This window comes from Ambystoma mexicanum, chromosome 3q (assembly GCF_040938575.1).
Source record: "Ambystoma mexicanum isolate Mex_15411 chromosome 3q, UKY_AmexF1_1, whole genome shotgun sequence".
NCBI classification, from domain to species: Eukaryota; Metazoa; Chordata; class Amphibia; order Caudata; family Ambystomatidae; genus Ambystoma; species Ambystoma mexicanum.
Genome location: NC_090926.1, coordinates 206,660,924 through 206,673,776, shown reverse-complemented (window position 1 = coordinate 206,673,776; position 12,853 = coordinate 206,660,924). Strand labels below are relative to the sequence as shown.

Sequence of the window (12,853 nt, the reverse complement as noted above, 5' to 3'; positions counted from 1 at the left end):
GCACCCATCTCAAATGTCATGGGGCTACCAAACATTCTGGATCCACCACTGAAACGGCTAGCTGAAGGATTAGCTACAATGCAATGTGGAGACTTGTGTTGCTACAGCGCTTATTCAGATGCCCATATTGCAGTACAATGGTTCTGACCCCCCCCCCCCCTTGCCCCTATGAGCGTCACTTTTCTGGCATGAGAATCAAAGGACGGAGACAGCAGAGGACAACAGCACATTTTGGGATGAATACATTTACAGGGTAGAATGATGGGGAATATGAGAGGCTTTGTGGGAAGAAAAATAAATGAAAAGATGGGCGTGAGGGAGGCAGAGTAAAGACAAGAAGGGAGACAGAAGGTGGATAATACACAACAGGAGACAAAGTATCAGTAAGGACAAGAGCAAAAAAAGAGGAAGGTAAGAGGCAGAAGGAGTAAGATCAGCAGAAAGACTGGGGATTGATGCAGAAATCCAAGAAAGATGGGCAGATATTAGAGGGAAAGTAAGAGAATGAGAAGGCGACAAAAAGAAAAGCATAGAGAAAGAGTAACAGGAATGACGCAGAGAGAAGGCAGTGATGCCATGAGCACGGGTGAGGCAGATTAAAGAGGCAGCTGAGAGAGTGACAGAAAGGAAAGAGACACAGATGGAGGCGGACATACATTTAGAAAGATGCATACAATAGTTATAAAGAATAAGGAGTAAAGGGGAGCAAAGGTCTGAAGTGAGAGGGAGGTAAAATTGACAGACACCAGAAGAAAAAGTTACAAAAAAGGTACAGTGCAGGAGTCCCTCCCTTTGTCCTCTGCGCCTACCTCCGCTCTCTGAAAGCTTCCCTCTGTAGATCTTATCCTCCACCACGTCCGTCCAGTAGAGAGAGCTCTGGTTCAGGTGGAAGTCCAGGGCAATGGTGTTCCTCAGCCCAGGTACCAAGACACTGTAGTCACCCTTATTCAGGTCAATGCGGCGGATCTCATGTCGGTTTGAAAAAATAATGAATGGCTTAAAGGTATCTGGGGAGAAAGAGAAAAAGGGACAACATGAACAACTGGACTGTTGCTTTCTCTGTTGCTACAGGTCATCATCCTCGTGAGACATCAGGTAATAAAAAGGTTAAACCAATATTTTCTCAACCTCATTTGCACACACAATACCTACAGATTTGTAAGTGTTCTACATGTCAAGCTTCAGATCCATTTATTACCTCTAACAACAATGAAATGTGAAGCACAGGAACAATCACACATGCCAATAGCTCTCAACTTCCACAGAACACCACAGCCACTTGTGCAGTAACCCTGGACTGAACCGCTGTTGAGAAGAAATTCAAGAATCTCGCCTGGTGGACAGATTTTAGGAGCCCTTGCACCCCTAAACAGTAAGAGGTTAGCCAAAACTCAATTAAGGTAGCAATGGAGAGCAGTCAAGGCTATTTTTAGAGTGAGCAGGGTCAGGGCTCCACAAGGAGTGTCAGGGGTACACAGTGAAGCACCCAATAATTACATTTAGGCAGGAATGTTTAAAAATACAATATTCATTCTATGCCTTAAACACACAAAAAATGAAACCAGCAGGTGATCATATTGCACAACCCTCAATAATCACCACTGAAACACAATAGGTGTGAAGTCACAATAGGTCCTTAAAATGCATTAAGTGACTTTAATCGGCCAAGGAGGTATGTAGAGCGACGCAGTTAAGATGGAACCAAGTAACACATGACATTCCCCAACTTCATCAGTCCAGTCCCTAAGGAGAATGGGGCCTTGTTCCCAGGAGCAACAATGCTTCTCCCCAGAATGTATCTGTAGCAGGTAAGTTACTTGTGTTGAACATTGTTCAAAAGAAGAAAAGAAAAAATGCAACAAAGTAACTAGGCAAGTACAATGTGTTCTCATATTTCAGGTTCTACGTTCAACGACCAAAAAAAGTGAATGGAAGGATACAAAGTGGCTTATTCTCTTGGTTAGCCTATGGAGGACAGAGGGGGGGGGGTAAATGCTTTATGTTTACTTACCCCCCCATGGTGACTCAGATTTTCCCAAACGACTTGCTATGTTAAATGGGGTCCCTGGAGTTGGATTAACTAACATAGGCTCCGGTGAGAGGTGCCCAGAAACTGCGGGTGCAAGGATTCTTTCGGTCATGTCCAGGAGCAGAGCGCAACACGTGGCGAAGGAAAAATGCAACACTCATTGATGCAGCCCTCTTCAGGACACTTCACAAGACTGGGGAAGGAGAGTTCCAGCAAGGGCCACTGCAAACAGATGACATCAGGCGTCCTTACAGTCGCAGTTGAAGTCGTCCTTCCAGGAACCTCCTGTGAGGCTGGGAGGCAGAAATTACTTAAACCACAAATTGGTGACTACCAAAGTTCTGGCTGTAAACAGGGAACGGCGATGGTTCTAGCGAGGTAGCCCCTTGGAGAGCTGGACATCGCAGCAGGTTGTCCATTGACACTTCCGAATGGTCAGGACGGCTGGATCCTCAAGAACACAGACACTTTTTGATCCCACGAGTGCAGGGGTTGAAGCACCGCAGAGGGACTTCGCAGATCAGGTAGTCCAACAGGGCTACACCGCACCAGACGCAGGAAGGGATGCCAGGCCTCTTCAGGAGTCTTCTTCGGATCTTCAGTCGGCTGTCCTTCTACAAGTGATTTTTAGCTACAACGCAGATCTCCAGAAATGGCTGCAGGAATCGTACTCCTATCCAAAATCCAGCCTGTAAGCAAGTCAAAGTTCGCCAATGGTAGGGATCTGCACCATTTAAACAGCCAGTAGTTGTCCGATCTCGGAAAACTATTGGTTTCACTCATGCCCCACATCCAGACTCTACAGATGTGGAGTGGTATCAGACAGCCCCGCCCACTTCCATGGCCACACACAAAGGCATTGCTAGCCCGCGAAAGCTGCAGCTATCCCAGGCAATTGCATGACCTTATATGGGATTTCCTAATCTGGCAAAGCAGGAAGAAGCCAAACAATACGGCCAAAGAACAAGCAAAAATCGTGTGACTTCTAGAAGCTAGGTCTGCACTCAAATACCATAATAATAACAGTAGCCACACATGGTAAACATGAACGCGCACACTAGAAATACAAACATTGTAAAAATACATTTGCTGCCACCTTCGTTTTTCAGCACATATAAGAGTCATAAAATCCCAAGTGTAAAAGGCTAGGGTGATACAAAAGTTTGCCCATTGCACTGAATTGTAAGATGTTGTGTGCAATGCACACTTTAGTGGTATGCTGCTCAGGAAGCCCAGGGGGTGCTTTGCGTGACTGGTTAAAACTAAGACTGGAACTGTCTGGTTGAAATCCATATTTTCTCCAAGGGATATCTGTTGCTGGGGAGATGTCGGGAAGCTGGCTGTCCGTGATTGGACAGCCATTACCTGTTTTAATAATGCAGACCCTTCCTATTAGCCTCAGGCACCCACAGCCAGGATTATGAGTAAGGAGAGAGGATCTGGAGGTGGCACACTAGAGCCAAGAATTCTTTTTTTAAAAACAGTGCTCAGAAGCCCATGAAGACTGCAGCAGGAGCATCCAGCGTTGCCAAAGCTATGCACTGGGGATTCTCTGCTTTATCGCAAGTTACCAATGAAGAACTTCATCAGTGCCTTCTGTTACTTCGATTGGTAGGTCTTAAGGCAGGCTATGCACAATCCTCTGTTGATAGATACATATTACTGAACTCAGTTGGGGCTAACACCTGACAAGAAAGGGAAGACAAACTTCGGTAAGTAACGTGGACCGAGCAACAAGGCTCAACACTCAAGTGGGGGTAGCAGGCTGACAAATTGCAATTAGTCCACACACTGACCCCAAGAAAATAAACCACACTGTTACAATGAAAAATATGCACTTTAATTATATTATACATATAGAGCTCTATCAGGTTAAATAAGCACTTAACACAATGCACAGTATTAAAAATAAAATAGAGGTGGCTCACAAGAGAGGTGGGCAGGCAGCACAGTCCCCTGTGTGCTTCATTTTAATGGGGGACTGTGCTGCCTGCCTCAGAGTAGGGTAGCGTCCCCCAGGTACACATTTCTTTTGTTTGCTGCAGAGCACTTTGTTACGCAACAAACATAGCATATATTAATGGGAAGTGGCATACTTGACCAGTACCGTGCATCAAGGGTAAAGCCCTTTGTCTCCTAATACCCTCTTTACTGACATTTAGTTGTTGTACATGGGTCAAGTATCCTACCCCTGGGCTAGTCTTGGGACTTGAAGGGAGAGGAGACCTTACCAGTCTTAGGAAAAATATTTATTCCACTTGTAAATAGTTTTTAACTACACATCCCTTCACAAAGAATACCTTCCCTGGAGAAACCTGTGGCTTTTGAGCACTGGGCCCCATGCATCTTAGGGCTGGGCTTAAGTGAAATGGACTTGTGATTGTACCGGTTCAATTAATTGTATCTGCATATGGCAACCCCTCGACCAGTCGGAACAAAATCTGGATTCCGGCTTGAGGTTCCATGCCTCTGGAAGTGTCCCTGGACCAATCAATGTACTGACCAGCTCTCTCCTGGGCAACCTCACTGCAGCAGTGCCCATTCCGAGTGCATTCTTGGAACTTGAAGGATCTCAACTCTTAAAACAAGATGCCTCGTCCTTGGTTCATCACAGGAAGATCTCCTTTCGCCGTCTGACTGTGGAGTCTGCTGTTGCAATCAGTCTTTTTCACATCCTAGAAGTGTCGGAAGGTTGCCTACTTTGAAGAAGTTTTCTTTTCTTCATTTGGGTCTTCAGCTGGAAGAGAGTACCAAGCACTGCGACCAACCAAAATAAAATCTCAAGTCCAAATGTGACATGTGGTCGGGAGACCCCCTAGGGCTTACTCACTCAGACCATGCACAGAAAATTGGCCCCAATGGGTTCCGGAAAACCCCCCCAGTGGTCTCTGGATAAATCAAAGTCAGGGGGGTAAGTTTACACATGTTCCTTTCCCCTCCTCCCATCCTATTCTTCATAGGGTTACACAAGGGAGCAAAGTCCTGTCCCAGAACTATTCTTTCCTGACTTGGGGTCAATGGAGGCCCGGGCAAGGATCACGTCCTAGGTTTATCCTAGTGATGGACAGTTAGTTAACGTATCTGTACTTTAGTAAACTTTTTGACATTTGAATCATAACCACTGGCATCATCCAATCTCTTGATGAACCTACCTGCAAAGTATAAATTTGGAACAGATGACTCTAGGGCAAAAGGCCCCAAACTATCTTAGGGATGAACTCACTAAGAGTTAGGGAACTTGTTCTGTGTTTATCCTAAAGTGTCTTTACTGAATTTCATGCATCCAAGTACCTACCTGTTTTATACTGGTCACTGAAACAAACATATGCTTGCTTTCTTCTCCGAATGGTAAATGTATACATCTGTTTTACAGCCAGTGTGATAATATTTGCCTAGATGTTTTACCTAACTTGAATTATTGGTGTTCTGTATGGACTCATTGCAGTCTCACAGACCAGCTGAGACTAAGACTTGTCACTCTGATTGGATTACGTTGATTGGATTTGTTTATTCTCAGTGTCTCCCTGCTCACCAGACAAGGATGGCCTCCCAAAATCGAACTCACTGGGGCGATTTTGGAAATCCTCTCAACAGGCAGCCTCACAAAAAACATACTTGCCCCGGGAGAAATGTGGCACGTCACTACTTCCAGTGAAAGGAGAGCCTTTGCTAGAAGCCTGCCAAGGTACATGAAGATATGAGGTCCTCCCCCACCTGGCAAGGTAGCAAGACAGTCAAAGGATAGGCCATCATGAACTGGATTTAAAGCAAGAGGAGAGATCATTTTGAGTGCACGGTGCCCATAAGAGCATTACTGAGGCCAATAGGGCAGCTTGGGATAATGCACCTGAAAAAAGGGTAAAAAGTAACGAATGCCACCAGTCTATTCAGGGGATGCCCAGAAAATAGCAAAAACAAAGAAGGGGACACAGTGTCCCTAAACCACTCCATGTAAGATGGTTTGTACTGAAAAAGATAAAACACGTGTTATAAAAGACAGATAGCCACTCCTGTACTGGTAGGTCCAAGGACTAACCAGTAAACCCAATACATTGCAAAAGGGACCCTAGGGGTCCCTGGCAGCACACCACATACGCAGGGGTTGCAGCCACAGGAAAGCATAGAAACGAAAACAAAGGAGAGCGGTTACACACTGGTGGTGTGGGAGGCCCTACCACACTATGTCCTGGGTTTCCCCTTGTCACCTTTCACTGAGGAGTTGATTTTGCCCAATGGGAGTGGGAGGCGGAGACAGGGGCCCTATTACTACTTCATTTCTAATGGGCCATCCATGATAAAGCAAGCAGGATGTGTTTTTACATGTCTAGACTGGAATTTTTGTGCAGCCAATATACCATTTCTCACTGTGGCATTGCATTTTTTAGTGGGAATCAAGGGGTACAGGTTAGCTTAGAGGCAACACCCTAGTCTTGGAAACAAGACCGCCGAGCAGCACAGTTTCAAAACCAGTTCTCATGCTTAGAGGCTGGAGTTCGGCATAAAGCGCGTTATTAAAAGAAAACAATGTTTTTACATAGCTGGACTGGCCTATATTATGCAGCAATTTTTGGCAGATTTATTGTGGCATGGCATTTTAATGGCATAGCCAAAATGAGTATGTCCTTACATGGGAATACTGGCATAAATCGGCCCCGCCAGCATGGAAATGTATGGGCACACCCGGCAAGAAAATCTTTTTTCATGCTGGCATACACTGTGGACAAAGTCATCATGAAAATGCTCCTGGGCACTGTTGGTGAATTGCATCAATTGGATTTTTGGTTTGGCGTTATCCTACAAAACCAATTGGAAACTATCTGACATTGGATCCAATTTGTTACAGAAAGTGTGCTGTATGATACGCTAGTTTGACCCATTATTCAAAAGAAATGTGGGGGAGTGGGCTCTGTCGCTCTGATGTTTCTGGGAAATGTTTACATCCCTACAATTAAACAAATTCACCAGCCACCACTCGCTGCGTGGCTTGTGGGTGAATGGGTATGAATGTGTGTGGTATCTAGTCAATTCATCTAAACCCATTCCATCTAATACCATTCAATCAGAATGTTTCCATCTAAAAAATGCCCATCTAATGCATGTTTTTGGGGGGTAAAGGGTTAATTTCTGTTCAGGTCCATTTTAAAGGGTAATAAAGAGGGGTTGGAAGCCCCCCCTAAAAAAAAAAAAAAAAAAAAATGCATTAGATGGAAATGGCATTAGATGCAATGGTTTTAGATGCAATTACCATAAACCATGTGTGTGCAAGGCTGAGGCCCAGGCAAGGGGCATAGCAGCATGAATGTTTTCTTACATATTTTACCTGTATTTTTGGGCAAAGCCAAGGTGATTAATGTTACTACATGGAGGAGGGTTTGGGGTGAGGAGGTTTCTAGCCCAATGGACTTCTTCCAGTGGCACGTGTGATGAATCACGGGAAAGTGTCCCTTCTCCCCAAAGGGGAACCCTGCTGTGAAGGCCAGGGAGCTGAGCCCGCTGCGCAAAATCCTCTCTAGGGGGTTGAGGCAAGCTGGACCTCACAGGGAGAGACTCCCCCTGTGGGAACAAGGACTCCTACTCCTCTGAGGAACTCAGATTTATGGCCTACTTGGGAATGTCAGAAAATGTAAAAGACATACAAGGTAAATAAATACTGGAAAGAAGATGGTATCATTCGTTTATTCCAACTAAAAGATGCATATGTCTCTTTAAATAGGAAATTCCTATTAAGTGGGATGAAGGTGAAGTGGGAGAAGATGCCGCAGTCAGCTGAGGCAGAGAATCCCCAGGCAGACCCAACACCTGGGAGTGGAGGTGACTGCCGTCGGCAAAGCCTGTGAGTTTGAAAGTTGCCAGCAAGCCGCAAGAGGAACATGGGACGCAGAGCGTCCAGAGAGAGACGCGAGGGAAGACAATAGTTGTGGCTTGACCACAGAGATCCTGTGGTGGACCAAGGGTCCCTCAAACTGTGCTGAAAACACAAAGCAGATACGACCGCATACCAGAAGGTTACCAGAGGAGCTGATAAACTTTACCGAAATAGGATGTGGGTATCAAGACACCGAAGTGAAGCGGGACCTTGAGAGAACGAAGAAAACCACATACCCCAAGCAGACCAATGCTCAGTGATGTTACCATAGGTAAACGTAGGTAGCAGGGAAAAACAGAGACCTGGGGGGCCTACAGGTAATCAATATAGGACCATTTATACTTGTATCAGTAAAATAAATGAAAGAGTAAGGAAATGGAATGAGAAAAAAATGCCCAAGTACAATCCGTATTGGGAAGATATCACAATTAATATACAACCGCCTGAGGAAAGCACCAAAGTATTTAATGAGCGAAATACTAATGCAAGAGAGTATGAGTAAAAGAAACATGCCAGGTGAAAAGGTCAGCCCTGAATATCAAAGGCCAGGGAAGCTGAAGAGATAGAATAGTATAAACAAAGTAAAGGAGAAAAAGATTTAAAGGGAGACTGGGTATCAATATCCTGCAAAGAGGGGACCGTCACCCTAAATAAGCCAAGTAACTATTCAAGACCCAAGAAACCAAATTCCAGCAAGTAAAAAAGATGGGGTGAGGCGCGCTGTCCAATTCCTGGCCAATATACTACCTGACGAAAGAAAAATGTATAACTGGTTAAATCCCAAAAGTGTCCAATTCACTGGGTTAGATCCCAATTGTTGCCAAACTTTTCACAGGGTTGGATCCCTTCTGCTGCATTTGTGCTGATGTTCTCTTCCTCCTAGCGCTTTCGTGTCCCAACACTCTTCAGGGAGGCTGTGTTGCCTTGCTTTTCAGGTGAATCCAATTGAATTGCTAATGCAGTCTCTAAGGATTATGGGAGCTGTAGTGAAAAAATGTTTGTTCAATTCAGGTTACCAAGGAAAGACTCCCCTGCAGGAGCACACATCTTACCCTTAGCAGGGGGAGGGGGGAAAACCATAACTATGGTTCTCCACTGTAGAGCAAAATATCCCCGGTGCTGCTGCCTCTGGAGTCAGGATCTCCACAAATTACATGTAAAAAAGAGGGGGTGAGGCGCGCACTCCAATTCCTGGCCAATATACTACCTGAAGAAAGAAAAATTTCACATCAAACTCCAGCAAAGGAAATGTTTGTAATACAGCCTTGAAGAAACTGTAGGAACTGATCAAAGGAGTCACAAGGGACTACTTAAAAATATTGCACTAAAGGAGACAAAATAATAACTTGCTGAAAACAAGCTCCAGGAGAAGGGGGTCATTCTCCTGTCTTTAGTTGTTAGATTAGTGGTAGGGTCAGTTAGGTTTAGTTTGGACCGTGGACACTTCTTTTGGACACTCACTGATTATTACCTTAGTTTGATAGGTAGAGAGCTCCCCATAGAAATAGGGACAAATGAACATTTTGATCATTCTTTAATAAAAACTACATTGAAATGGCCACAAAGAGTCCATCTCCTCCTTCTGATCAGTCACAGGTGGCATTTTCTATTCACATAAGGGGCAATACCAGTTTTTTGTATGTTCTTACATGCGGAGTATGGGGGCATTTGTACAGCCGGCAAGTGAATGTTACTGTGGCATTGCACATTTTTATCTGCCGTAAAGTTAAGGGCAAAGTCAACACAAGTCTTCCTACATGGTGGTAAAGGGCATGGGCAAGACTTTTTGCAACAGCAACATGTTTTCTACCTGTGGCAGGAACTTTTACTGGCATTAAGGACAAAGCCAACAAGAGAACTTTTGTACATGGGGATACTAGCAAATACTGGCAGAACCAACATGAGCCCGTTTTCATATGGTATCATTACAGTGAGTAATATTACTGCCCAAACACAGTTGGGCTTGTACATTTGGGTGTCGGGGCTCAGGATCCAAGCAATGCCCCCTTGTTTCTGTGCTAGGGGAAAGATTTAAGGTTGGATTAAAACACATACTTGTACATTGCACATGCATGGCGGACTAGGCCGGCACCGAGTGTGGAGCGGCCCATGCTTTTTTGCGGACCTGGGGGTGCACAGCATGGCTCACAGAGGGCACCCATAGTGTTACACTACTGGGCCTTCCCATACTGAAGCCGTAGAAGAAGGTCCAGAGTCCCCAGAACAAAAGTAAATGTAGGAGGTGAGAAAGTCTCACTCACCTGTAAAGTAAATTTGAAAAACTGCATGTCCAGCAGTAGTGCTGGGAGGTTGAGGATACAGGGTTGGGGTGGGTGGAGGGGGAGCCGCGGGGATAAGATTTGCTAGTATAATCTGCACACAAAAAACAGCACAGGATGACAAGGATTAAATCTTGTGATTTATTGGTATTTAACTTGAAGTGTTCCAAAAGAGTCTTTAATGTCTTACTGCTTACTTGTGAATGTTGCCCCCCTGCGGTGTACATTAAACAAGTACCACCTTTTCTTGCCCCATACATATACTGCGCAATGCTGGTCAGTCTGTTTCCCCTAGGAAACCACCAGTCCCAGAAGACCTGGCGGTGGAAGAGCAAACAAGCAGCCTGAATGGCAGAGAAACAGCAAGAGAGCTCAAGACAGCAGAACACCGCATAAATTGATCAAGCAATCCATGCACCCTGGACTTCAACAACGATAGCACACCAACACCAGACAGTGGAGCATTCCGTTCAGCTGTGCAACACACTTGCCCACAAGGACAAGCAATTACCTGAAACACGACCACACGAGAGCCCTCACATGAACTGGGACATTGAGACCGATTCTCACAGAATCAGGCGTGCATGTAGGGTACTTCCTAGAAAGTCATAATCCAGGTTTTTTTGTACTTGCTGTATGGTACCCCAGGTTGTAATGATTAGCCAATCGCAGTGGGTGTTGCAGGTGCTACAATGTTCAAGGTCCCATTGACGCCAAATTCTTATATCTGTAACCCAGGTCACAATGGTGGAAATAAAAACTTACTCTACACCTGTAAATATTTGCAGCTATCTCGTCTTAGAATTTAGGGGGGTATTCCCAGGGACCGAATGGCTGAAATAATTAATTTGGGCTCCTTTGCAGCCTGGAAGACAAGGCTGCAGCCTTGCATATGAGACACCAAAGAAAATGGGGGTGCCCACTCCAGTGCATATTGGCCACAATCCCAGCACCCCGATTGATTTCGGAAGAACATGCTCTTAATGCTCTCCACTAGTTACAGCTTGTGAAACTTCCCTGGCCCCCCACAGCCATTAAACTCACTCAACCCACTTGTGACTTAGTCCCATCGACTTAGGGGGCCGTGTGCAAGTTTATGGAGATGCAAGTCCTCCAGCTTGTGAGGACCACCTTGCCCCTTGTTCACCCCATGGGACATTTATCTGTCAGCAGATACTATGAACAGCTAGGGGACTATGACCTTCAAGTCAGTGAGGTGCTGACATAGCTACAGGAGACCAGCAAAACATGTTCTACCCTTAATCCATCTATTCAAGTTCCTTATGGAGCCAGTCACCTGGGTTTCCCGGATTACACTCCTGATGTCCTTCTTTCCAGAGGCTCATACATGTGCCTGTAGCTACTCAGGTAATTCTCATTCTGTTAAATGAATGCATCACACCTGTTCTGAGGCAGACAACTGGGTAAACTGACAGCATTGCACTCACACTCATCACCTCCTAAGCCCACCTTGCATGCACAAAGGATGAAATACAAGGGAGGATGTCCACCTAAGCAACATTCAAAATAACTCTAGGAAACAGTGGACTTGAATATGTCTTTGCACCCTTCGCTGAACTTGGTGGCCTGGCAGTTGTCTTAGCTTTAAACTTCAGGGTTCTCATGTCATTATGATGGGGTCTCTCTTTTAGGGAGAATTTTCATTTCTGTGCCAATTCCCTTTAACCTTAGAGGCCCCCAGCTCTTTTGCTGGACTCTGGGCATTTTAATTTTTTTGTCCCGAGTGAGTGGGACCATTTTTTCTCACTCACTCATGTGTTTTCCTGACTATGATTTTCTATGCTCCTTACTGTTTAGGGAGCCTGGTAAACTCCATGGGCATCTTCTTTTGCATTGTGACACAGCACCTTTTGTGCAGTGCAAGTGAGAAATCCCTTGGACTTGTCTTAATGTGTCACTACATTTTCTTGAGTGAACTACTGTTCCCAAGAATAGTAAGAGGACTCCTGTCTCTCTTACTTTTACTTTATGGGTCCAGCACACACCACCCTATGTGGAGTGCTGGGGGGTTACATAGTAACTCCTTTAACCCATTCCTCATGTAATATTTTGTTACACTAACTCACTTGAATGCCTGGTGGCACTGGTTTCTTTTTTACTACCTATTGACATGTGGCAGTGCTGCACCCAAGAGTGACCATTTTCTCAAAATGGATACTCCCCCCAACCCCCTTCTTTTTTCACAATTTGTTGGTTAGTTCCTTCTGGGATTTTACTCTGTTTGCATCAGGTTTGAGTCCTTTGTGTGTTTTGCCTTTGTCGGCCTTCATCCCTGAAGTCTGCCCAGGCTCCAGTGTGCCTGGAAAGGAAGTAAGTGAATGAGGGTCCCGAAACTTCCATGTCCTTTGTCTCTAGGTGTGCCTGAGTGACACCAGTTCCAATTGGCCGGCTGGCTGTCCTGGAGAACAGCCTCCCTGCTGTGTGATTGACAGCCTAGGACTGTGAATGAATGGCAACTTGCACAAAAAGTGAGGTTTTTGGGACTAAGAGCAGAGTCTACCACTGGAGGACAACATCCGAAGCAGAAGACTAGAAAAGATGCCAGAAGCATCTTCCTGGACCGCAAAGTGCCCGGTGAAGCCCTGCAGCTGTGCTGACCCCGTTTTCGAATCGACAGGGAAGGCCCGTACTGGATGACTTCCTCCATTAGACTGGTGG

The 12,853-nt window shown here is 45.3% G+C and overlaps 1 protein-coding gene across 2 annotated transcripts in view; it reads right to left on the bottom strand.

Moving 5' to 3' along the window:
* The window catches only part of LRP1 (LDL receptor related protein 1), a 1,300,039-nt gene that overhangs the window by 671,976 nt on the left and 615,210 nt on the right, over positions 1 to 12,853 (bottom strand). For both annotated transcript variants that reach the window (XM_069653565.1, XM_069653566.1), the window contains exon 24: positions 810 to 1,007. In XM_069653565.1, the coding sequence (XP_069509666.1) occupies positions 810 to 1,007 (198 nt within the window). The remainder of the gene's footprint in view (positions 1 to 809; positions 1,008 to 12,853) is intronic.